The sequence below is a fragment of the Aquarana catesbeiana genome, linkage group LG13, assembly GCF_042186555.1.
Source record: "Aquarana catesbeiana isolate 2022-GZ linkage group LG13, ASM4218655v1, whole genome shotgun sequence".
NCBI classification, from domain to species: Eukaryota; Metazoa; Chordata; class Amphibia; order Anura; family Ranidae; genus Aquarana; species Aquarana catesbeiana.
The window spans coordinates 126,805,990-126,833,604 of NC_133336.1; the positions used below are offsets into that span (position 1 = coordinate 126,805,990).

At 42.4% G+C, this 27,615-nt stretch overlaps 1 protein-coding gene across 4 annotated transcripts in view; it reads left to right on the forward strand.

Moving 5' to 3' along the window:
- Window positions 1–27,615, forward strand: part of DISP2 (dispatched RND transporter family member 2) — a 122,106-nt gene that overhangs the window by 55,608 nt on the left and 38,883 nt on the right. For 3 of the 4 annotated variants that reach the window (XR_012237118.1, XR_012237119.1, XM_073609912.1), the window contains exons 3-7: window positions 3,002–3,031; window positions 3,651–3,774; window positions 5,692–5,807; window positions 12,509–12,633; window positions 26,396–26,493. Coding sequence is in view for 2 of the 4 variants with exons in the window: in XM_073609912.1 (XP_073466013.1) it covers window positions 3,002–3,031; window positions 3,651–3,774; window positions 5,692–5,807; window positions 12,509–12,633; window positions 26,396–26,493 (493 nt within the window). In the remaining 2 variants the exon portion in view is untranslated. The remainder of the gene's footprint in view (window positions 1–3,001; window positions 3,032–3,650; window positions 3,775–5,691; window positions 5,808–12,508; window positions 12,634–26,395; window positions 26,494–27,615) is intronic. The other variant, XM_073609914.1, reaches the window with a different exon arrangement.

Genomic DNA, 27,615 nt, shown 5'->3' on the forward strand with positions numbered 1-27,615 from the left:
AAATTCAAGCAGTCGGAAGAACTAAATTTTTAAAATTTTATCTATTCTTTAAAAAAAGACAACACTCCCTGCATGTAGCAAAGTGTAGACACAGCAGACAACTTAAAGAGGAGCTCCAGACTGCCTCCAAATGACTACAGGAGATGGTCAGTAACTGCAGACCTACTACAGGAGATGGTCAGAGACTGCAGACGTGTTACAGGAGATGGTCAGAGACTGCAGACATGTTACAGTAGATGGTCAGAGACTGCAGACATGTTACAGGAGATGGTCAGAGACTGCAGACATGTTACAGAAGATGGTCAGAGACTGCAGACATGTCACAGGAGATGGTCAGAGACTGCAGACATACTACAGAAGATGGTCAGAGACTGCAGACATACTACAGGAGATGGTCAGAGACTGCAGACATGGTACAGGAGATGGTCAGAGACTGCAGACATGGTACAGGAGATGGTCAGAGACTGCAGACATGTTACAGGAGATGGTCAGAGACTGCAGACATGTCGCAGGAGATGGTCAGAGATGGCAGACATACTACAGGAGATGGTCAGAGACTGGAGACATGTTACAGGAGAGGGTCGGAGACTGCAGACATGTTACAGGAGATGGTCAGAGACTGCAGACATGTTACAGGAGATGGTCAGAGACTGCAGCCATGTTACAGGAGATGGTCAGAGACTGCAGACATACTACAGGAGATGGTCAGAGACTGCGGACATGTTACAGGAGATGGTCGGAGACTGCAGACATGTTACAGGAGATGGTCGGAGACTGCAGACATGTTACAGAAGATGGTCAGAGACTGCAGACATGTCACAGGAGATGGTCAGAGACTGCAGACATACTACAGGAGATGGTCAGAGACTGCAGACATACTACAGGAGATGGTCAGAGACTGCAGACATGGTACAGGAGATGGTCAAAGACTGCAGACATGGTACAGGAGATGGTCAGAGACTGCAGACATGTTACAGGAGATGGTCAGAGACTGCAGACATGTTGCAGGAGATGGTCAGAGACGGCAGACATACTACAGGAGATGGTCAGAGACTGCAGCCATGTTACAGGAGATGGTCAGAGACTGAAGACATGTCACAGGAGATGGTCAGAGACTGCAGACATGTTACAGGAGATGGTCAGAGACTGCAGACATGTGAACAGGAGACGGTCAGAGACTGCAGACATGATACAAGAGAGGGTCAGAGATTGCGGACATGATACAAGAGAGGGTCAGAGACTGCGGACAATGGTACAAGAGAGGGTCCGAGACTGCGGACAATGTCCCCATAACGTCCCCCAAATGACAATGTATGCCATTTAATGAATTATGGTTTATGCATGTCTTATTGTATTAGTGATTAGTAGTATTAGTATTAGTATTCATATCACAACTTCATTGATACTTTTTTTGTATGATTTATGGTTTTCTTCATCACTGCCCCACACATGCAAAGCATGGCTGCATGTGTGGGGTCAATTATCAGCAAAACCATAAATCATACAAAAAAAAGGTATCAATGAAATTGTGATATGAATCAATCACTAACACAATAAGACATGCATAAACCATAATTCATAAAAAATTTGTATATAATGGTGCATCAGATATGTGTCTGACTTAAGTACCTGATGATGTTGATGACAGTGTGCACTGGTTTCTCCCTGCAGCCTGTGAGGAGGACAAGCGCGGCCATCCAGTATTCTTCTGGCTCGCTCGGGTCTCCCACTGCCCGCAGCAGCCTGTTATGAGGGGGACAAGTGCGGGCCTGGCTTAGGTGACCCGCAGCAGCCTATGTGACAGTCGAGGAGGACTCTCTGGAGACCGGGAGTCGGGGACACTCGCTCCAGTGCTCCACATGTCTCTCCTGTAGTAGCCAGCTAAACACACAGCGACGCGGCTGGGGATGAGGTCAGCGGGAGGCAGGAAATGAGGGCGCGGCTAACGTCCTCGGCTCAGTTCGGCTCAGTGTGGAGAGGCGGGGCACAGCGCCTTTCGGCTGCTTTCAGCTCTGTTCGGAGAGGCAGGGCACAGCGCGGCATGCAGATGACGTCACCCCGAAATCGATTATGTCGGTCACAGCATCGATGCCAAATCGCAGGCAGTTGAATCGCGATGCATCGAAGCTGCAATTAAATTCAACACCCCTAGAATACAGAATATTCCCATCACAAATATATAATTTTATCACAATTTTGTCCTTCATGCTAATCTTCTTCTCTGCCAAGGAGAGGAATATGAATCAGTGCTGCAGAGGGAAACTTTATTACTGTAACTAAGTAATATACTGTATTTTCCCTTAAGTCACCATTCGCTAATCATGATAATCACATGGTCAAAAATGCCTGGTCCCACAGACATCGATTGTAAAGTGTGAATGAAAACTTTGTTTCAGAGTTATCATGATTGGCTAATTGTGGTGATCACGTAACTTGCAATCACATGCAGAGTAGTTCCTAATCTCTTGTATATTATTCATAGCTACTGTTCTGCCAACACAGGAAACTTGCTTACAGAATATTAATTTGAAACCCAACAACCTACAGAAGATGTTATTATATGTCATGGGACCCTCCAAAATTTTCATGGTATACTTATGAGTTGTTTTAGGATTAATATTTGTTTTTTGTTTTTTTATTGTTTAATTTATTGACTGCAATTCAGGGCATAACTATGGCCAGAAAATAGCATGGGCTTAGCAGCACAGGTTTTGGTTGACAATTACCTGTGTCAAATATGTATAGAGAGAAAGCCTCAAACATCTACATGTGCAATTGCTTCTTTATGTTTTATGTATGCTGATGGATAAAATGAGGAAAATGTACATGTAAGATTGTTTTTCTGTCTTAAATGTTTATCAGTTGTAATGTTTGTAATGTGTGTGATAATGCTTCTTGGTAATATGCCTAATTGTATCTTGCATAGCTCTCTCAATTCTTTCTATCTCCTTGCTGATATCAGGCATGATCCATATTAATTTCTGTTTATTTATTTTACAAGACACGATAAAGCATTTAGGATGCCAAAAAGGTATGTACAGAATGTCAGTCCTTCATCTGTAGATTTACAATTAGACAATGGCCTACATATCTCAAAGTTAGAACAGCAACAGTTGCAAATTATAAACGGTGGCAATTAAAGTCCAAGAATGACAAGCAATCAGAATGATTCTCAGAGTTGTATTTAGAATTTTAGTTGCCCTTGGCACATGTAGCTGTTCATTCCTTTTTTTGTACAAGCCTTACCTCATGTGTCCTCAAATGTATGATTACTGCTACAAAAATAAAAAGCAGCTATGATTGTTAATGTATTCTCTATGATCTGTACTGCAGAGGCCCTTAATTAGGAACCTTTCGAGAAACAGAGAACAATGGGTGTTTCATGAGTGTCTTGTGACTCCTCTCTGATGTCTCCACCTCTGCAATTAAACTTGATTAACACTTGTGCCCAGACTAAATGTGACTGTTTAGCAATCTGACCATATGAACAGTTTTTTTAATGGTTTCCCACGTGACCTGGAGGTCGTCAGATGACAGGATCAGTCAGATTTGGCCCCATATATTATGTATGGCCTAGTCTGCACAAGTGCTTATAGTTGGTATGTTAATATGAACACTGACCATATTCTGTTACTGTGATTTGCTTACAGTTACTCTCAGATGATAACTGACTGGCCTCTGCCTATCTTGGCCGTTTGTTTGCTTCTTATGCTGGTGTGCACTCTGGCAGGACTACTGGTTGGACAAATGCCAGACTTTTCAGAGCCTTTGATGGTGAGCCTTCTCTAGTTGAAATTATATTATCAACTAAGAAAAATAATATCTTCAAAGTGACAGAACATAGATTATCATTATTGTCAAGATAAAACAGAACAGTGTGATCTCCACTTAGAGGTAACTCCAGACAACTAGTGAAACTGCATTTGATGTCTTGAAAGCCTTGGAGCTGTATTAAAATCTGAACATCCAATCAACCTATATTTAATGTACTGTATATACAGTATATTTTTGCAATCCATCTATAATATAAATACAGGAGTGAAGCATCTATCTCCGGCAATCAACAAAGTGACTAAATAGGTTGGGTTAAGAACACAGCCTGAATGGCCACATAACTCAAGAAAAGGTAGAACACCAGGTTTGCAACAACACTGAAATGCCATAGGTTGAACTGGTTAGGCTTGCTTACCTGGATCACTAGGACAAATATTGTGGTGGGATTCTGAACATGCTTTCACCTTTTTTCTTTGATGGGGTAGTTTTATGAACTACAGCTATGCCTCGTGTCTTATGCAACAATGCCTTTTTTAAGCACATTCAGAAGCTGATTTATTCGTTACTGAGCATGCAGCTCCTTTAACTTGTAATCCTTGTCTATAGTCCAGTTTAAGCTGGTGGCATGATAACCTGGGTTTCCTCTTTTAGGGTGGCTCCTTTTTTTTGCAGGATCCTATACAGCCACACTTGCATGCCAGGACTAGAGTTGTGTCTTCCTACACTGTGTGCATTAATAGAAACACACAAACCTATAACCTAGGATGGCAAGGCACCCCCCTGCTCTTCCCTCGTCCTCACCCATACCTTCTACAAGCTGACAGCCTGACTCAGGACTGCACTGTCCACTATCACTTCTATCCTTTGAGGACTGGATGTTCAGGACCTATTCACACCAGAATGCGGAGTGGAAAACCGCATTCCACGCTCATTTCCCAAACCAAATTCAAAATGCACTGCAGTTTGCAATCTGCAGCGGGTGTCAACGTTATCTTAAAGACACCCCAAATTCAGGTTGCAAACACAGTGCAGGTGCCTGCACCAGGTCGCATGGTACAGTAGTAGCTGAAATCATACTGCACCCGTAACACAAGTGGACAGTGTGAACTGGTCCTCAAGAAAGCAGCTCAGACAGAGTAGAAGTCAGCAGCACTGACAGATAATGTTCAGGAGAATGTTTATTTTATTGTGTTCAATGTGTTTAAACTATAAAAACGCTGATGGTTTAATACCATTGTAATTATGAAGCGTACTTTGAGATTTACTTCCAAAAACTCTCATTTGTTTCATGCTTTATCATCTGACTATTGTTTAAAGGGATATCTATGAAGATTCCTGATATATTTATCACATTTCAAATGCAACCAAAGGCCCGTACACACGATACGAAAATTGGAAGTAAAATTTCGTCCGATGAACGATCTGCCGATTTTCAGATCGTTAGTATGGTGCTTTTGACAGCTGATTCCGGTTTTTCGCCAGACAAAAGTTGGATGTGCAGACTATAAATTTTTTGTCGTACGTGAACTCAACGTCCGATTTTTGTTTAGTATGGTTTTCATATGAAAAAAATCAAAGAGCAAGACTACATGCTCAGAAACGAAAGAACACATACAAAACTAGTCAACACATTACGTCACTTATGAGGTTGTATTCTGTCATACAAGAATTTTTGTATGGTGGATAACCTCTTCATTTTCGACATGAGACTAGCATGCAACAAAAAACAGACGAACATTCGTCTGAAAATCTGATCGTGTGTACAAGGCTTTAATATCTGGAATCAAACATCTAGAGCGCTGTAGGCATATAAACCAAATGTAGGGCATTTGGCAGTCAATTCACTATATTCAGTTATGCTGATGCTCTGTATTTCTGTTATGAGACTTGATGACTTTCTGTTCTTTCCTGTCATAGGGATTTGAGCCAAGAGATACGGAAATTGGGAGGAAGTTAATGGCCTGGAAAAATATGCAGAGCAGTACAGCATACAGAAGGTCATTGCCTGTCTATCCACACAATGAGAAGAACAGGTATAATGACAGTTTTATTGTTGAATCACTTCTACGCCATCTGCCTGCCAAACATTTCACACAGCATGCAAGCTGAAATTTACAGCCTAGGTAAATAAACTGTGAAGGTGCTGCAGCTAAACAGAATGCTAGTAGATGGGAGGAAAGCTGGACCAGCTTGGAGCATTAAAATGTAATTACACCTTTCACCATGTTTGATCACTCTAATGTTTTAAAGCAGGGTATTGAGATTTGAAATATATAGCCTACCTTGTTTTATTTTTCCTTATAAAAACTGGTTTTGGAAAATCTATTTTACTCAGATGGAAATGATCTAAATTTGCTTGCGGCCATGCTGTTTACAGTGATCTACAGCTTCTGGTAACTGTCATGACACCAATACATTGCCCTGAGGATGTCAGAACTACATACATATAATACTTGATATTTGCAAACCTTAGCAACTTACTGTCCTACCTAACAGTATAAACATGGGATTGTACTTTTAGCGTCAATGTTCCTAGGAAGTACAGTATGTTGCTCTTTTCCTATTCTCATCTATCTTCTTATTTATGGTAGTAGAAATAAGTAGCATGAGCTAGCAAGGTAACATGAGCTTTAGATGACTGCTTAAAGTGATGCTAAAGTCTCATTTTTTTTTTTTGTTAAAAATAACAAACATGTTATACTTACCTGCTCTCTGCAGTGGTTTTGCAAAGAGCAGCCCAGATCCTCCTCTTCTCGGGTCCCTCTTCAGTGCTCCTGTCCCCTCCCTTCTGTTGAGTGCCCCCACAGCAAGCAGCTTGTTGTGGAGGCACCTGAGCCGAGCCACAGCTCCGTGTGTCCATTCAGACATGGAGCCACGGCCTGGCCCCGCCCCTTTCTCTCCTCATTGGCTGATTGACTTTGATTTACAGCAGCGAGAGCCAATGGCGCTACGCTGTTGTCTCAGCCAATGAGAAAGGGAGTTCCGGGCAGCCGAGACACTCCTGCAACATCGCTGGATCTAGGGTGGGGCTCATGTAAGTATTAGAGGGGCTGAGGGGGGCTGTTGCACACAGAAGGTTTTTTATCGTAAAGCATAGAATGCATTAGGATAAAAAAAACCTTCTGCCTTTACAACCACTTTAAAGCTTAAAGTTGCTATAATTTTTTTTTTTATTTTATTAAAATAACAAACATGTTATACTTAATTGCTCTGTGCAATGGTTTTGCACAGAGCAGCCCCAATCCTCTTCTTCTGTGGTCCCCACCGCCAGGCCTCTCCTCTTCAGGTGCCCTCATGGAAAGTGGCACCTGTGCATGCTCGCTCCTGAGTCCCGCTGCTGCCGCCATTGACACAGACAACAGGACACGGCCCTGCCCCCCTGCTCCCATGTCACTTGATTTGATTGACAGCACCAGGAGCCAGTCGCTCCCGCTGCTATCAATCTGTCCAATGAGGGGAGTGCACATCCCTGGATCGGATGGTCACAGGTAAGGAAAAGGGGGGGGGGTCTGGGGGGAGCTGCAGCACAGAAGGTTTTTCACTTTAATGCATAGAATGTATTAAGGTGAAAAACCGTAAGGCTTTAGAACCACTCTAATTCCACGCAGATATAAAAGGCACAAATGAATGCAGCTCTCAATTAAAATCCTTAAATATTTTTTTTTTTTTTTATATAACTTAAATTTGACTTTATATCAGCCACTTACAATCCATGTACATCAGACCAGGGGGCGGAAAACACTACAAAGAGCCAATCAGTTGTACTGCAGTGCAAGGAGTTTACCGATATGAGAAGACAGCAGAGCGACAGTTTGCTGGTGGTGCTCTGTTCCTCGAAATATCCCCTCAGCTGTGATCTTCAGGTGTTGCAGGGGTTAATATGAGCAGCTCCGCCCATCACAGGTTTTTGTCAAAATTACTGACCATGCTGCCCTTTCTGCCCCTCCATTTATAGAAGTTGCACCATCACTTCCCACAATGAAAAGCGATCTATGAATGGAGGATAGGCAGATGAATGAAAGTTCCACATCCTCCATTCACAGAGCACTTTTTATTGTTAAAAGCATAGGCATGCACATGGGGTGTGCCTGGACATAGAGTCCCCCTGATGCCCGGGGACCCCAGTACCTCCTTGCTGGCTGCTGCTGGGATGTTTTAGGATTGAGAGTGGGGGAAGAGGCCAGTAAATATGTCATTTATCAGCTCCTTTCAGCCCCTTCCTTTTTCTGAATGATCACACACAGTGAATAATTAGTACTGGTTAAATTGTGTTTGCTATGCTTTAGATGAGGGACCTGCTAAGCACACAGCATGTCCAATTCATTCACTGTCCATTGCAGCTGAGGCTGCAGAGAAAGGAATGTCTTAATACATTTTAAAATAGTTGTATACATTTATTTATTCATAACAGTGTGCGTGTATGTGTGTGTATGTATGTTATATATATATATATATATATGGAAAAATTAAGGAAAAAGCTGCGCTCGAAGAATAAAAAAATAAATTGACCAAAAATAAATAAAAAGAATATGAAATATGTGAAAATATAAGAGCATCCAGCACCTAAAGGTCTAGTCTCAAACCTCACAACAATATATATAATGCAGAGAGATGCAGCGCTAGAAAAGAGATTGGTGAAAAGAAAGTGAAAAAAAAGACTAAGGCATATGCCCCGTACACACGGTCGGACATTGATCGGACATTCCGACAACAAAATCCATGGATTTTTTCCGACGGATGTTGGCTCAAACTTGTCTTGCATACACACGGTCACACGAAGTTGTCGGAAAATCCGATCGTTCTGAACGCGGTGGTGTAACACACGTACGTCTAGGCTATAAACGGGGCAGTAGCCAATAGCTTTAGTCTCTTAATTTATTCTGAGCATGCATGGCACTTTGTGCGTCGGTTTTGTGTACACACGATCGGAATTTCCGACAACGGATTTTGTCGATGGAAAAAGTCCGATGGAGCCCACACACAGTCGGAATTTCCGACAACACGCTCGCACATTTCCCGAAAATCCGACCGTGTGTACAGGGCATAAGTCTCATAAGCATCAAAAAATACTAATTGAGCAAAACAAATTGATAAGCTCACATGCAAATTAATAAATTAATATAATAACTATATGGGTATGGATAAACGCAAAATCTAGTCAAAATAACAATAAGTGAAAAATTGCTGTATACATAAACCTTGAGTAATAAAACAAATGAGTGACAAATACATAATAAAGTGTGTAAAGGGAACCCACAAGAAAAAACAGTCCTGAAAAAAGTGACCAAAAAAGAGCAACCATAAAATGTGCCAAGGAAAAGAAACAAAGAAAGTCTTCTGTGTCTTGTCACACTCAAGATGAGAAATCAAATGCGCTTACCAGACGGCGATGACTGCTATTATGGCGTCTTGTCCAGCACAGGGAAATATCAGGACTGAAAAAGGAAGGAAACAGGAAGTCAGAGAACTCTGAAATTCAGCCAGGTGGAGAAGTGACATCACAGACACAGAAACCCCCTACATACAGCTAAAGGAGGGCGCTCTACCGGCAGAGTGTCCGGGAATCTCCAGCAGTGGTGCACTCCGGCTAGAATCTGTTCTCTTTATATAGAAAAGTTCTACGTACAAAGAGCTGCTGCTGTGCGTTATGGTTGTTGGGAGACCGATTTCTCTGTGCTGGGCGGGCGAGACTGCCATAATAGCAGTCATCTCTGTCTGGTAAGCGCATTTGATTTCTCATCTTGAGTGTGACAAGACACAGAAGACTTTCTTCGTTTCTTTTCCTTGGCACTTTTTATGGTCACTCTTTTTTGGTCACTTTTTTCAGGACTGTTTTTTCTTCTGCTGCTGTGTGTTGTGGTTGTTGGGAGACCGATTTCCCTGTGCTGGGCGAGACTGCCGTAATAGCAGTCATCGCCGTCTGGTAAGCGCATTTGATTTCTCATCTTGAGTGTGACAAGACACAGAAGACTTTCTTCGTTTCTTTTCCTTGGCACTTTTTATGGTTGTTCTTTTTTGGTCACTTTTTTCAGGACTGATTTTTCTTGTGGGTTCCCTTTACACACTTTATTATGTATTTGTCACTCATTTGCTTTATTACTCAAGGTTTATGTATACAGCAATTTTTCACTTATTGTTATTTTGACTAGATTTTGCGTTTATCCATACCCATATAGTTATTATATTAATTTATTCATTTGCACGTGAGCTCGTCAATTTGTTTTGCTCAATTAGTATTTTTTGATGCTTATGAGACTATGCCTTTTTTTTCACTTTCTTTTCACCAATCCCTTTTCTAGCGCTGCATCTCTCTGCATTATATATATATATATATATATATATATATATATATATATATATATATATATACACAGTGGGTAGAACCAGTATTTGATACACTACCGATTTTGCTGGTTTTCCTACTTGCAAAGCACGTAGAGGTCTGTAATTTTTATCTCATAGGTACTCTTCAACTGTGAGAGACGGAATCTAAAACAAAAATCCAGGAAATCACATTGTATAATTTTTAAATAACTAATTTGTATTTTATTGCATGACATAAGTATTTGATCACCTACCAACCAGTAAGAATTCCGGCTCTCACAGACCTGTTATTTTTTCTTTAAGAAGCCCTCCTGTTCGCCACTCACCTACCTGTATTAACTGCACCTGTTTGAACTCGTTACCTGTATAAAATACACTTGTCCACACACTCAATCAAAAAGACGCCAACCTCTCCACAATGGCCAAGACCAGAGAGCTGTGTAAGGACATCAGGGATAAAATTGTAGACCTGCACAAGGCTGGGATGGGCTACAGGACAATAGGCAAGCAGCTTGGTGAGAAGGCAAGAACTGTTGGTGCAATTATTAGAAAGTGGAAGAAGTTCAAGATGATGGTCAATCTCCCTCGGTCTGGGGCTCCACGCAAGGCCTCACCTCGTGGAGCATCAATGATCATGAAGAAGGTGAGGGATCAGCCCAGAACTACACAGCAGGAACTGGCCAATGACCTGAAGAGAGCTGGAACTACAGTCTCAAAGAAAACCATTAGTAACACACTACGCCGTCATGGATTAAAATCCTGCAGCACACGCAAGGTCCCCCTGCTCAATCCAGCGCATGTCCAGGCCCGTCTGATGTTTGCCAATGACCATTTGGATGATCCAGAAGCGGAATGGGAGAAGGTCATGCGGTCTGAGAAAAAAATAGAGCTTTTTGGTCTAAACTCCACTCACCGTGTTTGGAGGAAGAAGAGGGATGAGTACAACTCCAAGAACACCATCCCAACCGTGAAGCATGGAGGTGGAAACATAATTCTTTGGGGCTGCTTTTCTGCAAAGGGGGCAGGACGACTGCACTGAATTGAGGGGAGGATGGATGGGGACATGTATTGCAAAATCTTGGCTAACAACCTCCTTCCCTCAGAAAGAGCATTGAAGATGGGTCGTGGCTGGGTCTTCCAGCATGATAACGACCTGAAACACACAGCCAGGGCAACTAAGGAGTGGCTCCGTAAGAAGCATCTCAAGGTCCTGGAGTGGCCTAGCCAGTCTCCAGACCTGAACCCAATAGAAAATCTTTGGGGGGAGCTGAAAGTCCGTATTGCCCAGCGACAGCCCCTAAACCTAAAGGATCTGGAGAATGTCTGTATGGAGGAGTGGGCCAAAATCCCTCCTGCAGTGTGTGCAAACCTGGTCAAGAACTACAGGAAACGTAAGATCTCTGTAATTGCAAACAAAGGTTTCTGTACCAAATATTAAGTTCTGTTTTCTGATGTATCAAATACTTATGGCATGCAATAAAATGCAAATTAATTATTTAAAAATCATACAATGTGATTTTCTGGATTTTTGTTTTAGATTACGTCTCTCACATTTGAAGAGTAACTATGATAAAAATTACAGACCTCTATATACAATCATACAATGTGATTTTCTGGATTTTTGTTTTAGATTCCGTCTCTCACAGTTGAAAAGTACCTATGATAAAAATTACAGACCTCTACATGCTTTGTAAGTAGGAAAACCTGCAAAACAGTGATGAGTAGAAGCGGAAGGTTTCAGGTGTGCCAACAGCATCTGTCTCGAGGGGGAACTACAGCCTGGTCAGTCTGAAATGGGTGACCTGTCCCTGCACTAGCCACACGCGCCAAGCCTGGGAGCCAGAGTCTTAAATATGGGGTGCCAGCATCTAGTTGGATGCTGCCTCTCTGTGCCCAAGGAAACCATAGAGGAACAAGGTTCCTCTTGACTTCCTCTTCTACCTGCATTACTGCTGCAGATGAGCGCCAACTGCTGTGGAGACAATGGACCGCACCTGCCTACAGGGGAAAAGGCATTCATAATCAGGCACTCTTGATGAGTGCCTGTGACAGCTCTCTTAGTTCTATTAACCCCCAAAACACCGGAATATTACAGTGAAGGGGATAGGGATGGGTATTGAAGGAGGAAGTTTTCTGAATAACGAGGACACAGTAGCACAAGCGACTCATCTCACTGAAGGAATGTAATATCCCTTGTGCTTCTTGTTTATTATTTTAAAACTAAACTTAGGCTTTAATTGTGAAAAAGGATTTTTCAAGAGTGATAAAAATACCTTGTGTATGATGTTCAGGCATGCGGGAAAGCGTTTGTATTTCAAATGTTCTATATTGGAGAATTTTTTTTTTTACATTGAAAATTCATTCATATAGTCATTTCAAAAGATCTACAAGTGTCATTTCTTTTTGTCAGTTTTAATGACCTGGATTTCAGCAGAAGAAAGGAAAAGCTTCTTCAAATGTCCAGAAAAAAAACACGATATCGCAGGATGGTGGAACAAAATGATGGGGTAGATGGCTTTTTCTGTGGTCCACCAGGTTAGTATGATTTATTTACAGAAGAAAGTTTTTTGAGGGGATTTTTGGCGGTGCTTTAATCATGATTGTAACAAGAGGTAGTTAAAAGTTTAACAAATTTTATTCACACGTATATATCATACATTGAAAAAGGGGGGTTAGCAGATTGTCATTATATCACATCATAGATGGCATATTAAGAATAGGTGATAATAAGATGTTATAGTCCTGACATGTTTCGCCCAGAAGGGCTTCCTCAGGGATTTAATTCAGACAAACATCACTATAAGAGGAAAAACAAATACCATAACAGAGAAAAGAATTATTGTACATATTACAAACAGTACTGAAATACAATTTCAACAATTCAAAAGATATTATTCGCCATGTCCAACCATTCAGTCGCTTACCAGAGCCAGGTGTTTGCACCACCAAATCAAATGCCACCAGGACTTCACATGAGGACCCAGGACAAATCGTGCGGCCAGAGGGCCCACAAAGACCAAGCTACAACATATATAAATACGTTAGTATGGTGATATGGATGTCAGAAAGGGGGACTTCACAATATCCCACCAAGAAACTGGATAAAATATGTGTACTCACAGTGGACTGCTAACATAAGATTAGACGAGGCAACCAAATATGGAAGGAACTTGTAGCGGCCAGCCAGAGAACTGGTTAGAGTCAAAATTGAGATAAAAAAGAGAAGGGAAGAAAAAAGGTAAAAAAAATCCCTTTAAAGTTGCGCAAGACATTATCCATAATACTTTACAGTATTTAGGGAGGAAAAACTAGGAAGGGACTAAATAACATAGGGATTAAGTCTGAATTCCTTTGACAATGATTATACAAATCACTTACATTAACTGCTGCTGAAGACAGGGTGCTACTAAAGCATCTAGTCGGCAGCAGTGAGGCATTTAAATCACCATAAGGAATATGCACTCCACAGTTAAGAGAAAATGCAATAGCAACAATTCCAAATACTAAAAACTGAAATTAAAAAAATGTAAAGAGGAAAGGAAGGGAAAGCCAAGACACTAAACATTATTATTATTGCACAGGATTCATATAGCATCAACAGTTTACACAGTGCTTTACAATATAAAGGGGGACAGCACAATTACAATACAGTTCAATACAGAAGGAATGGGAGGGCCCTGCTTATGGAGCTTACATTTTAAAGGGAGGGGGAGGTGGTACAAAAGGTAATAGCTGCAGGGGATGATCTGATGGTGATGACTCAAGTAGAGTTTTTAGGTGGAGGTGGGGTAGGCTTCCCTGAATAAAAAAGTTTTCAAGGATCACCTAAAAATAGTCAGGGTAGGAGCTGACAGGACATACTAGGGTAGGGAGTTCCAGAGGATGGGAGAGGCTCTGGAGAAGTCCTGGAGGCGAGTGTGGGGGTAGATAAGGGGAGCTAGAGAGCAGGATGTCTTGGGAGGAGCGGAGTGCAAGGTTTGGATAATATCTGCAGATGAGGTTGGTGATGTAGCTGGGGGCAATGTTGTGGATGGCCTTGTATGTTGTGGTTAGTATTTTAACTTTTATAGAATGGGGTAGGGGAAGCCAGTGAAAAGATTGGCAGAGAGGGACAGCAGTCAAGGCTCAGTTAGTAAGGTGTATTAGTCTAGCAGCAGCATGCATAATAGACTGAAGGGGGGATAGCCTCTGTAAAGGTAGACCAGTGAGGAGAGAGTTGCAATAGTCATGGCGGGAAATAACCAAGAAGTCAATAAGTTGTTTTGTGGTGTCGTTAGTCAGGAAGGAGTGAATTCTGGAAGAGTTGCGGAGGTTAAAGCAACAAGATTTAGCCAGTGATTGGATTTGGGGGCTGAAGGAGAGGTCAGAGTCTAGGATTACAAGTACCTGTAGCACTCTGGCATGTGTGGAGGGACCAATGGTTGTGCCAGTGATCTCAGTGGTAAAGTCATGGGGAAGGAATCGGGGAGGAGGAAATATTACAAGCTCAGTTTTAGAAAGATTGAGTTTGAGGAAGTGGTGTAACATCTATACTGATATGCCGCTCAGTAAATTTGTGATATGTGCGGAGATTGAGGGGGTGAGTCTAGAGATAGATCTGAGTATTGTCAGCATAGAGGTGGTATTGGAAGCCAAGGGAGGTTATCAACTGGCCCAGGGAAGAAGTATAGAGAGAGAATAGGAGAGGCCCAAGGGTCCCCCAACAGAAAGAGGAGAGGAGGAGATGGTATTGTATGTGACACTGAAAGTGTGCTGAGATAGGTAGGAGGAGAACCAGGAAAGAGCAGAGTCAATGAGGCCAAGGTAGTGGAACTTATTGAGGAGGAGTGGGTGGTCAACTGTGTCAAAGGCAGTAGAAAGGTCAAGGAGTATTAGTATGGACTACTGGAGTTGGTTTTAGCAGTTAGTAGGTCATTAGTGAGTTTTAGTATGGCAGTTTCAGTGGAATGTTGTGAGTGGAATCCGGACTATACAGGATTGAGAATGTTGTTGTCAGTGAGGTAGCAACTCATATGGTTGTGGAAAAGGCCTTCAAGAAGCTTGGAGGCAAAACTGGAGTAGGGAGATGGGTCAGTGGCGTCATTAGGGTTGGTGTCACCCAGTGCGGAAAAACATGGTGTCACCCACCTTCACCAATTATAGTCCCCCCTCAGTATAGACCTCCTCCCTCAGTACAGACCCAATCCACTAAGTACAGACCCCCCTCCATTAAGTACAGACCCCCCACTCAGTATAGACCCCTCCCTCAGTACAGACCCCCCTCCCTCAGTACAGATCCCTCTCAGTAAAGACCCCCTCCAGTGGAGACCCCCCTCTATCAGTATAGACCTCCCTCAGTGCAGACCCCCCTCCATCAGTATAGACCCCCCTCAGTGAAGACCCCCTCCATCAGTATAGACCCCCCTCAGTGCAGACCCCCCTCCATCAGTATAGGCCCCCTCAGTACAGACCCCCTCTATCAGTATAGACCCCCCTCAGTGCAGACCCCCCTCTATCCCTATAGCCCCCCCCAGTGCAGACCCCTCCTCTATCTGAGAAGACCCCCCTCCATCAGTATAAACCCCCCTCAGTGCAGACCCCCTCCCCCCTCTCCCCTCCCATAGCGCCCCCCGCACATGTCCTCTAACCACCCCCCATCACTCCTCAATAGTTTTTTACATTGCCCCCCTTCCTGGTCACTTTCCCCCTCTTCTGCTCATCTACACTGTCCAGACCTTAGAACAGCAGGGATATGCACAGCGGTGTGTCCCTCGGACTCCCTCCTCCCATGTAGATGTAAACAGAGAGGAGGGGGAGACGGCTTCGGTCTGCTCCCCTCAGCTGTGTGAGACAGGGAGACAGCTGGCGACTTGGCGAGAGATGCAGATCAGTGTAGGGGTGCGGGGTTAGCGGTGCCACTGCCCACAGGTGTTACCCCTCTGGCGGGTGTCTTCTGTGTGCGGCACCCCCCTAGCGACTCCACAGAGATGGGTCATGGGTTATGAGGGTAACCAATGCATGTTTAAGCAAAGAGGTAAATGTGCCGGAGGAGAGGTTGAATATACGGGTTAGAGAGTTTAGGATAGAACAGGAAGGTGGTCGCAGGAATTGTGAGGTGACAGGGTGGTGAGGTGAGTGAGGTGGACCATGGATAACAGGGTTGAAGAAGGAAAATATTGAGTTTGGTGTTGGACCTGGTGTGTTGGTTGGGAGAGGAAGCTGGATGCTGGATATCTCATCATAAATTTTGTTGATTTTGTTTTTGAAATGATTGGTGATCTCCTGGGCAGTAAGCAAGTTTGTGGGTGGAGGCAGTTGGGAGTGAAGTAAGAAATAAAGGGTAGAAAAGAGTTGATGAGGTTTGGATGAAGGATTTTGATGAGAGTAGTGTAGTAGGTTCGTTTGGCAGTGTTGAGGCAGGTGTTGTTTTTGAGAAGAGCAGATTTGTAGTGGGTGAAGTCTTGCAGGGATTTAGCTTTACGCCATGCTTGCTCAAGAGCATGACTGCATCTCTTGAGTCTTCTGGTGTCATATATTGGCCAGGGTTGTAGCAGGCAAGGCCTGGTTTTGCATGTAGAGAGAGGAGCGAATGTGTCCAGGGATGATGACAGTATGTTGCTGTAGACAGAAGTCGCCAGGTCTGGGCAAGACAGGGGTGTGATGCGGTGTTTGTAGGTTGGCAGCATGGGAGGTAGGAGACGGAGAGTGTGAAACTGATAAGGTTGTGAACAAAGAGAGGAAAACGGTTGTTAGAGAGGTTGCAGGGAGTGCATTCATTTGTGTTAAAAAAAAAGAGGTTAAGTTGAATAGTTGAGAAGTGGCTGACGTGTTAACATTGATTGGAATGTTAAAGTTAGAGGATGATGGCGGATACTTCAGAGGAGAGAAAGTAGGGTAGTCATCAAGAAAGCGTGACACTGGGCCAGGAGGCTGGTATATTATTACAATCCTCTGACAAACTGGAGGAAAAAAGACAAATGCAGTGTACTTCAAAAGAACAGAGGGAAAGAGAGGGAGATGTAGGAAAAACCTGTAAGGTGCTTTGTGGGGAGAGGAGAAACCCTACTCCGCCTCCTGCCAGGGCTGGGCTCAGCCCTTCCTTCCTCTGAGCTGGCAGCTCAACTCCTGTCTCTCCCCAGTGACTCACCTGTTGATATCCTGCTCGTCAGTCCTGCCTACTTAAGCCTTTCAGCCCAGATGATCTCTGCCTTCGCCTTGGTTAACATCACAGAGACTCCTGCTTGGCTGACATTCCTTCTGGCTCCAGATCCTGCTTGCTGTTCTACTACGCTGATCTCTGGCACCCTGACTTTCTGGTTTGTCTGACTATCCGTTCCGTTTACGGAACTTTGGCTATGTTTTGACTACGTTTGTTCTATTTACTTTTATTATTAAACAAGTGTGATTTAACTATACTTCTGTCTCTGTCTGAGTCGTGGTTTCTGACAGTAGGCGAAGGCCATGAATTCAGAAGATGCAGTTAATCCACTTGTTAATATTTTTTCCAGATTTGATGAGCAGGATCACCGCATGGATCAGTTTGCCACAGCGTTACAAATATCCTCATATTTTCCAAGTCCCTGGAGGGCCACCACACAGATGTCTGTAGTGTGCTTCAGAAACTAAGATAGAACAATCTCTATTGTAAATTGGAGAAGTGCGAATTCCATCGTGAACATGTTAAATTCCTGGGTTATGTCATTTCCACTGCTGGTTTTTCCATGAACCCAGAGAAACTTTCAGCAGTCCTACAGTGGCCACGACCCGTGGGTTTACATCCTCTGCAGCGTTTTCTTGGCTTTGCCAACTATTATCGGAAGTTTATTCATAACTTCTCGTCTCTGGTCAAGCCCCTGACTAATATGACCAGAAGAGACGGTAACCCACAGAGTTGGTCTCCGGAGTCCATTAAGGCCTTTGAGAGTCTCAAGGCTGCCTTTGTTTCTGCTCCTGTGTTGGCACATCCTGATCCTACGTTACCTTTTATCCTTTTGGTTGATGGTTCTGAGACTGAAGTTGGCGCCCCTCTGTCTCAACGTCCTACCTCTGAGAGCCCTATGCATCCTTGTGGCTACTTTTCCAAGAAATTGTCACCTGCGGACTGCAATTACGAGATTGGTGACAGAGAGCTGTTAGCGATCATTTTAGCCCTGAAAGAATGGAGACATCTCCTCAAAGGTACCACTGTGCCGGTTCTCAGTCTTACTGACCATAAGAATCTCACATTCTTGTTTGAGGATAAACGCCTCTCTCCCAGAAGGGCTCGATGGGCTCTTTTCTTGTCACGTTTCAATCTCATTCTTACCCAATACTAAGATTGTAAGGGCTGACGCTTTGTCACGACAATTTTCCTCCAATTCCAAATTGGAGTCGGTTCCGGTTCCTGTGATTCCTCCTGATCGTATTCTGGCTACAGTTCGCTCCAGTCTCACTTCTCCTTTGGGTGACAAAATTCTTGCTGCTCAGGTCCATGCTCCTCCTGAGAAACCATGTGACCGCTGCTTTGTCCCAGAGAGTCTCCGTACTGCCGTGCTCCAGACTTACCATTCTCCCAAGGCTACTGACCACCCTGGGAAGGATCAACTCTTTTGGGCCATTTCCCAACAATTCTGGTGGCCTAGTCTACGTGCTGATGTAATCGCCTTCGTAGCTGCCTGTTCCGTGTGTGCTCAGAGTAAGACTCCACGACAACTTCCAGTGGGCCTCCGACAACCCATACCAAATGGAGAGAGGCCCTGGACCCATCTGTCTATGGATTTCATTGTGGAGTTACCCAACTCCCAGGGCAACACAGGTATCCTTAGGTGGGTTGACTGGTTCTCAAAAATGTCTCATTGTATTCAACTTAAGAAGTTGTTCACTTCTAAGGAACTGGCTTCCATTTTTGCTTGGGAAATTTTTTGCTTACATGGGCTACCCAAGGTGATTGTCTCAGACAAGGGTGGTCAGTTTGTGTCCCAGTTCTGGTGAGCCTTTTGTGCTTAGTTGGGAATTCAGCTTGCTTTCTCCTCTGCATATCACCGGCAGTCTAATGGGGCCGCAGAACGAGCCAATCAATCCTTGGAGCAATTTCTACGTTGCTATATTTCTGACCATCATAACAACTGGTCTGACCTCTTACCGTGGGCAGAGTTTGCTCACAATAGTGCCTTGAATTCTGCTTCCCGATTGTCCCCGTTTATGGCGAACTATGGTTTCCAACCTTCCATGTTGCCTGACTCATTTGTTCCGCAGAGTATTCCTGCATTAGAGGAGCATCTCTGTGGTCTTCATTCCACTTGGGTACAAGTCCAGGAGGCTTTGCGACATGCTAATGATAGGTACAGACTCCATGCTGACCACAGACGTCTGCCTGTGCCTTCCTACCAGGTTGGGGACAGGGTCTGGCTGTTATCTCTCAATCTCTGACTTCGTGTTCCCTCTCTGAAGTTCGCACCTCGGTTTATTGGGCCTTTCCTTATTCTTCACAGGATTAACCCAGTGGCTTATGCATTAGACCGTCCTTTTAATATGCGTATCTCTAATGTATTTCATGTCTCCTTATTAAAACCTTTGGTCTGCAACCACTTTACCACCTTGGTGCCACGTCCTCACCCTGTACAGGTTGAGAACCATAAGGAGTATGAAGTACAGTCCATTGTTGACTCCCATAGGTTCCATGGGCGCATACAGTACCTGGTGCATTGGAAAGGGTACGGTCCGGAGGAACGCTCTTGGGTCTTATCCTCGGACATACATGCCCCTGTCCTCTTCCGTGATTTCCATAGACTTTTTCCCCTCAAGACTTCTGTTCCCTCTCTGAAGTTCGCACCTCGGTTTATTGGGCCTTTCCTTATTCTTCACAGGATTAACCCAGTGGCTTATGCATTAGACCGTCCTTTTAATATGCGTATCTCTAATGTATTTCATGTCTCCTTATTAAAACCTTTGGTCTGCAACCACTTTACCACCTTGGTGCCACGTCCTCACCCTGTACAGGTTGAGAACCATAAGGAGTATGAAGTACAGTCCATTGTTGACTCCCATAGGTTCCATGGGCGCATACAGTACCTGGTGCATTGGAAAGGGTACGGTCCGGAGGAACGCTCTTGGGTCTTATCCTCGGACATACATGCCCCTGTCCTCTTCCGTGATTTCCATAGACTTTTTCCCCTCAAGACTTCTGTCTTGGTCTGATTCATGGTTTATGACACCTCCTTTCCATCCACTGGGTCTGGGTGAGTGAGTTCAGATGAGGCCACCATGGGAGAGGGAAGCCGGAGAGGCAGTGTCAGATTCCTGGAGCCAGGTTTCGGTAATAGCAAGAAGATTGAGAGAGTTGGAGCAGAAAAAGTATTTGACAGAGGGCACACATAAGAGGGGGGGCTGACTCATGGAATCAGGGGAATTGAGATAAGAGAGTGAGGGTTATGACTACTGTTAAAGAAGGTAGACTGCCAATTCTGGGGGTGAGAGTTAGCTGGAGGAGGGCCAGAGTTTGGGGCAATACCCCCAGAAGTTAGAAGTAGTAGGAGGATGAGGGTGCTAAGGCGGGAGCGGGATTTATACGAGGGTAGGTGCTGCAGTGAATTGGAAATTGTGACATTGTGTGGGCTCAGAAAGAGCAGGAGGTGATAAGTGCAGTAATATTGAGAGGGCAAAAGTGAGGGAGATATGTGCAGGTTGTGGGGGGGTTTAGAAGTGAGAGTTTGAGGAAAGAGGGCGTTATTGCAAAGAAGAAGATTAGTATGAGTATTGGAGGGTGGAGGGAGGGGAGAAAAGACGACTTGACGTGGAGCACTTCTGTTTATTCTTGCTTTTGTAGAAGTGCCATGTTGAAAGTGCCAGGCACTTAACGCCGAAGTGGCACTTTGTGCAAGAAGTGGCAAGCCTAACCTCGCAAGCCATCCTAAGAGCTGAATTGAATTTATACTGGGATGGGGTAGGGGGAGGGTAAACAATTATTCAATTAAGAGTGAAAAAAACAGGCACATAATGAAAGTGGAGGTTTTCTTCCATAAACAGATTGCAAAGCCGGATAGAGACAGCAATATAAGGCTGGGTGTTTGATCATGGTCAAGGCACCATCAATAGTGAGTGTAAGTCAATACAGACAAGTGTAAACAGCAGTTTGAAAAGTCTTAGCAAGGTAAATGTGGGTTTCAGCCAAGCAAACTAGCCCAGTGTTGCAGGGAAGAGTGGTCAGACTGTCAGAGGGAAGAGAGTCAGTTACCGATGGTTACAGCAAGGCAGGTGTGGATTGCAGGCATGCAAAGTGGCTTAATGTTGCAGGGAAGAATGGAGCCAGTTACCCGATGACAAGTTACCGGTGAAGAATATTTGTTGCTGATGACTTTTATTTTTTTCTTTCTAGTGTGAAGATCCTCTTTAAATTCCTGTTAAAAAATTATATATACAGTATAAATTTCATAATATTTCAGCTAAAAGACTTGTATAGTGCAGTACATTTCAAAAGTTATAAAATATATTCCTTAAAATTTCTTTTATTTTGAGAATCAATTTATTGAGGTTTGAAAAAACAACACTCTTCTCCACTTGCGTCTCATTTCTTTATTACTGTATTTCAGGACAAATCTTCAAAACTTGGGTCATCGCAATCTAATAACCTTCACATGAAATGTTTACCCTATAGTTGATTAAAATCCTCCTAAATCGTAATCAAAATAACAGATACAACATTCATACTTATTCCTATCTGTCACAATCAAAATAATAGAGATGGTCTGGTTATTTAAAATTAAACTCTAGGCAACCATTCTCAACCAGTGTTCTGTGGAACTCTAGGTTTCCTCCAGAGGCTGCTAGAGGTTTCTTGAGCTGTGGCTGGTTGACCTCAAAATTAATGATACCTGCATAGTTCCAGAATCAATGCCACTTGGCAGAGCCAGAAGCATGACATCAATTACATTTTTAGTAGTCTGTAATGGTGGCATTCTGGCCACCACTGTAAGGGGGGCATTTTTCCTATTGGTCACCAATGTAAGGGGGATTTTCCCATTGACCCCCAATAAAATGATTTTAGTTGGGGTTCCCCGAGAACTAATAAATATTTCTAGGGTTTCTCAGGGGTAGAAAGGTTGGGAAAGACAGCTCTAGGCAGATATAAAATAGAATGAAGACAGTTCTGTATTAATTAGTACATCAGTAAAGGCTGTAGTCACACTGCTGTAAGCTGAGACATGTTGACATTGATAGGGAAACACCAGAACTCAAGGGGTTTCAATAACATGTTGACTGCTGAAGCCAACATTCAGAATGGATGTATTTAATATACAAGCCTATAGTTTTAGATATAAGTATGGCGAGCAGCACAGCACAGCACAATACATAAGGGGTTATTTACGAAAGGCAAATCCACTGTGCACTACGAGTGCAAACTGCAAGTGCAAAGTGCACTTGAAATTGCACTGAAAGTGCACTTGGAAGTGCAGTCACTGTAAATCTGAGGGGTAGATCTGAAACGAGGGGAAGCTCTGCTGATTTTATCATCCAATCATGTGCAAGCTAAAATGCTGTTTTTTATTTTCCTTGCATGTCTCCCTCAGATCTACAGCGACTGCACTTCCAAGTGCACTTTCAGTGCAATTTAAAATGCACTTTGCACTTGTAGTTTGCACTTGTAGTGCAAAGTGGATTTGCCTTTAGTAAATAACCCCCATAGTGTTGATTTGAAATTGCTCTGTGTAGCTAGGGAGAACAATACTATTTATATTTTTTACCAAAAGGGTTGGAACTAGCTAACTATCTAAAGTTCCTTTGAAGTCAAATCCTAATACTCTGGTGATATTCATTGATATGCGGATGGTCATTCACATAAGCTTGTCAATATTAGGGCTATCTTCAAAGGGCGAGATAGCACAATGTGACTTCTAACAGAATATACAACCAATATATATATATATATATATATATATATATATATATATATATATATATATATATATATATATATATATATACTAAATCAGGGATACATGTTTTGATAATTAACATGTTTTGAAACAAAATGGCTATTCCATTTACCCTGTCAATCCCATGTCTTGGTCCCCACAACTAACAAAACATAACAGTGCTATAACAAACAATTCATGGTTGTGAACAGTTGGCTTCTTGACTATTCAGTGCAGAGATTCCTTTGGTGACAGCTAAAGCTGTGTAGTGAGCTATAATTAAGCGCCACTAACGGTGAGAAACGCATCAGCTATCATCTGGACCTGTGTCTCTGATTGATGTATGAATTTAGCTTCATTTAATAAAGGTATTATTTTGGAGTGCGGCCGTCCTTTCTCCATTTTCTGCCGTTTGACTTTGCTGAGCCTGCACCCTTCATCTCCTATATACTAGGACAGTGTGAACACAAGCAATACCAACTGGAGCAGTAATTAACTTAAAGCTGTGTAGTGCCTAACTAGATGTGAATATTACAGGTAGTGATATTGGTAAAATGGAACAAACTAAGTCTCATAACACATAAAAAACCTAACATAAATGGCATTTTAAAGAAAGGCAGATAAAATTACAATTCCTATCAATCCCTTCTAAATTTCGACATCTCCCTCTAACTGCCTAATCTTAGTTTAAATATTTATTTTTCTAGTTCACATTCCTCCTAATTTATGTACCCAATTTACTTCTGCAGAAAAATCTAATTTTGCTTTGAGAAGGCTAAAAAATACAAAAATATCTAAAAATGACATGTTGGTCTAACAGTGTATGAACGCCAAGTCTTGAGTTGATTCCTCCGCTGTAACTTTGACAGCTAGTCCTCCATAAGACTCTACTGCAACACCCAAGAATGCATACAATGTTCATATATAATATTCTTTTCTTCAGGACTATCGCAGTCCACATGACAAGAAACTTACGGTAGGTGTGCAGATCTTTTTGCAATTATAGCAAACTGAGCTTTGACTTTTTCAGACAGCTGACATGATAAGTATCAAAGTTCTTCAGACATCAAAAAGCTTTCAGAAATATTCTTCTCCATCAATGTTGTTTGTGGCTGATGTCATTTTTACTGCTGAAGTAAATCTATGTTCTAGATACGGTAATAAGACCTAGAAGGAGATAAAAAAATGTCTAAATGTTATTCAACTGTCATCCAAGCTAAACTGTCTACACTGTCCTGAATTCAATGAAACATTTATCATGAACAATAGGTCTCTTAAAGGGGGCCTATCACGTATGACTTGGATCATTGATCCTACAGTTAACCAGGAACATGTAAGTGCAGAGACAAGAGACTTGGAGAGCACAGGATACAGGATTTACAAGAATGGCAGGAGTATAGTGCAGCACTGGGGTTCTGGTCTTACGGGCAGGCAGGAAATGAAATGCTAGTAAGAACCACTTGCAGCACTGGAGTTCAGGGTTCACAGGAAGTCAGGTACACAAGATACAGTTGATGCGTACAAGGATTCTAATACAGGAAGGATACCTAATGGTACTATCTGGGGAGAATGCAGCATGTCCGCACATGCAACAATGGTGAGGGCCCATGGAAGGGCTGAGGTGCAGAGTCTAAGGAACTGCCTTGTCTTCTCCAGAGCTCCTGATGGTGGAGATGGGTTGTGCTGCAGACAGTTCCCCTGTTGCAGACTTAGGACACACACTGTTTAGTGGTTTGGGTAAAACACAGTCTTTTTATGTGGTTTAATTTTTTTTCATGATCCTTTGAATTAATCTACTTAGGAGAGACCACACAGGGTGGCCCAACATGGATTCAAAGTTAGACACAACTAAATAGATTGCAAGAGCCAAAGCATTTTGGTGAAATGTGTCACTCAGAGATGAATTTGAAACTTGACGTAGCATTTTCCCAGTGTGAGTGCACGAGCAGTCTTATTTACTGCACATGTAACTAATTGTTGTACATAATGAAATTAAAATAAACTATATGTGCTTAAAGAAGAGCTATTATTACAATTTATTATACTGTTCTGCCCCCCCCCCCTCCCAATGGGACCAAGTACATGTAGTACTTGGTCCCATGATCCTAGGTGTGTCCTAAGTCCAGTTATGAGGTCCAACCTCACCCCTCCCCCATAGCTAGGAAGGTGATGAATGATGATAGGGTAAATGGAATAGCCATTTTATTTATCAAACATGTATTTATGATTATCAAACCATGTATTTCTGATTTAGCATATATATATATATATATATATATATATATATATATATATATATATATATATATATATATATATTTGGTTCTATATTCTGTTAGAAGTCACATTGTGTAACAATTGTCTTGATTGTGTTCAAAGGCTATTTACACCTTAATTTGCAAAGAGTGCTATCTCACCCTTTGAAGGAAGCCTTAAAATTGACAAGCTTATGTGAATGACCATCTGCATATCAATGAAAATCACCAGAGTATTAAGATTTGACTTCAAAGGAACTTTAGATAGTTAGCTAGTTCCCACCCTTTTGGTAAAACATATAAATTGTCTTGTTCTCCCTAGCTACTCAGAGCAATTTCTTTTCAAATCAACACTATGGGGGTTATTTACGAAAGGCAAATCTACTTTGCACAAGTGCTAACTACAATTGCAAAGTGCACTTGAAATTGCGCTGAAAGTGCACTTGGAAGTGCAGTCGCTGTAAATCTGAGGGGTAGATCTGAAATGAGGGGAAGCTCTGCTGATTTTATCATCCAATCATGTGCAAGCTAAAATGCTGTTTTTTTACTCTCCTTGCATGTCCCCCTCGGATCTACACCAACTGCACTTCCAAGTGCACTTTCAGTGCAATTTCAAGTGCACTTTGCACTTGTAGTGCAAAGTGGATTTGCCTTTCGTAAATAACCCCCTATATATTGTGCTGTGCTGCTCTCCGTGCTTATATCTAAAACTATAGGCTTGTATATTAAATACATCTATTCTGAATGTGGCTTCAGCAGTCAACATGTTATTGAACTGTCCTAATAACCTCCATTGCCCCCATTTTGCGCCCAGCTGCCACTTCTCAAAGCTAGAAATAATAATTTGTACATCAATGAAAACATTTTTATTCAAGGAGATCAAATAATACATGCCTACTTTATGTTATCAGGCAGATGAATCTTTGATCATAGGTTTTCTAAACTTTACAGTATCCTTAGATGCAAATATACAAAGTACGCAGATGCACAGTCTATACTACAGCAGCAATCAGCTAATAAAACATTATGTGGAATACTGCTGTCATCTAGAAGTAAACGTTTTTCATGAAGCTACTGTCTTACCATTTCCTATATTTCGTCATATGTAATTCCCTGATGGTAATGGTATACTCTACTTCTGCCATACTCACAAACATATTATCTATTTTCCAGCAAAGAGCTACTCGCAACTTGTATTCATGTCAAAAACAGCAGGCAGCTTGTGGAACCTACAAGCAATTCAATCTATGTGCCGCATAGAGAAAGAAAAGGTCAGTACAACATAGGCTTGATATTAAAAGCCCAAATGTTGTCACAGAAGCAGATATTCAGATAGATAGACATTGTACTAATAGCCCCTATTTTCATAGTCTTACTTATATTTTCCTGCTACAGCAGTTGTGCATTGTAATTAATTATGACTGTACAGGCCAAAAGGCACCAAACTGACCACATGGCCCAGTGCACTTCATAGTCTAATCAATCCGGTCAGATGCACCTCTTCTGTACTGCATCCTCACATTGAAGCTACAGATCTATATGAGGATGCTTGTAATAAGAGGGTGGCTGTTACTCACCTAAACCAGCACACAGCACTGGAGTGTGAGGGCAAGAATTGCATTTTCAAATGAATGCAGCCCTGTAGTAATGATTACATTGTTGCATTTATTTTTTAAAAGAAAGTAGTGTATGTGCCTAAAATTTGATCTGGTATCAGCCTCTTGCAGTCTCTGTACAGTAGTGCCAGAATGAGAGACAAAAGATGTACAAGTATAGTAAGGTGAACCACCGAAGGTCAACTATATTGCCTTCAAAAAGTTGCCAACATCCCAAATAAATGCATAGGATAAGACCCTAAAATAAGGGAACTTATGTACCCCCCAGTACAGTGGGACTTTGTAGGCGAACAATGCGATTAGATTAAGTAAAAAATCTTTTATTTATTTAGAAAAAGCATAAAAACAGAATACACTGAACATAAATCTCAACAAAAGTGCTTATGCAGTGGATTTTCTTTATATAATTGTTGTATACTTCCATTTATAAGCAAATGTTTTCTCTAAAAGCCTGACATGTTTCAGGACGATGTCCCTTCTTCAGAGGCGTATTGCAGAGAGAAAAATTATATATGTAGAAGATACATTCAGTAAAAAGTTTTCTAAGAATAAAAAGGACGTGCATAAGATGTACACATGCGTGCACTTTTGGATGAGATGACAAATTGCATATTTTAGATAAAATCACACTGGCTGTCAGTTGACCAGCCAGCGTATGTAATGGTTATCCCCCGGCTTCAGAAATAGCTCCGCAAAGGCCCCCAAGTGAAAGGACGACCCTGCTGGATCCCCAAAATAACTTATTAGATTGGAGTGTAGCGCACGGACAGCTGGAGC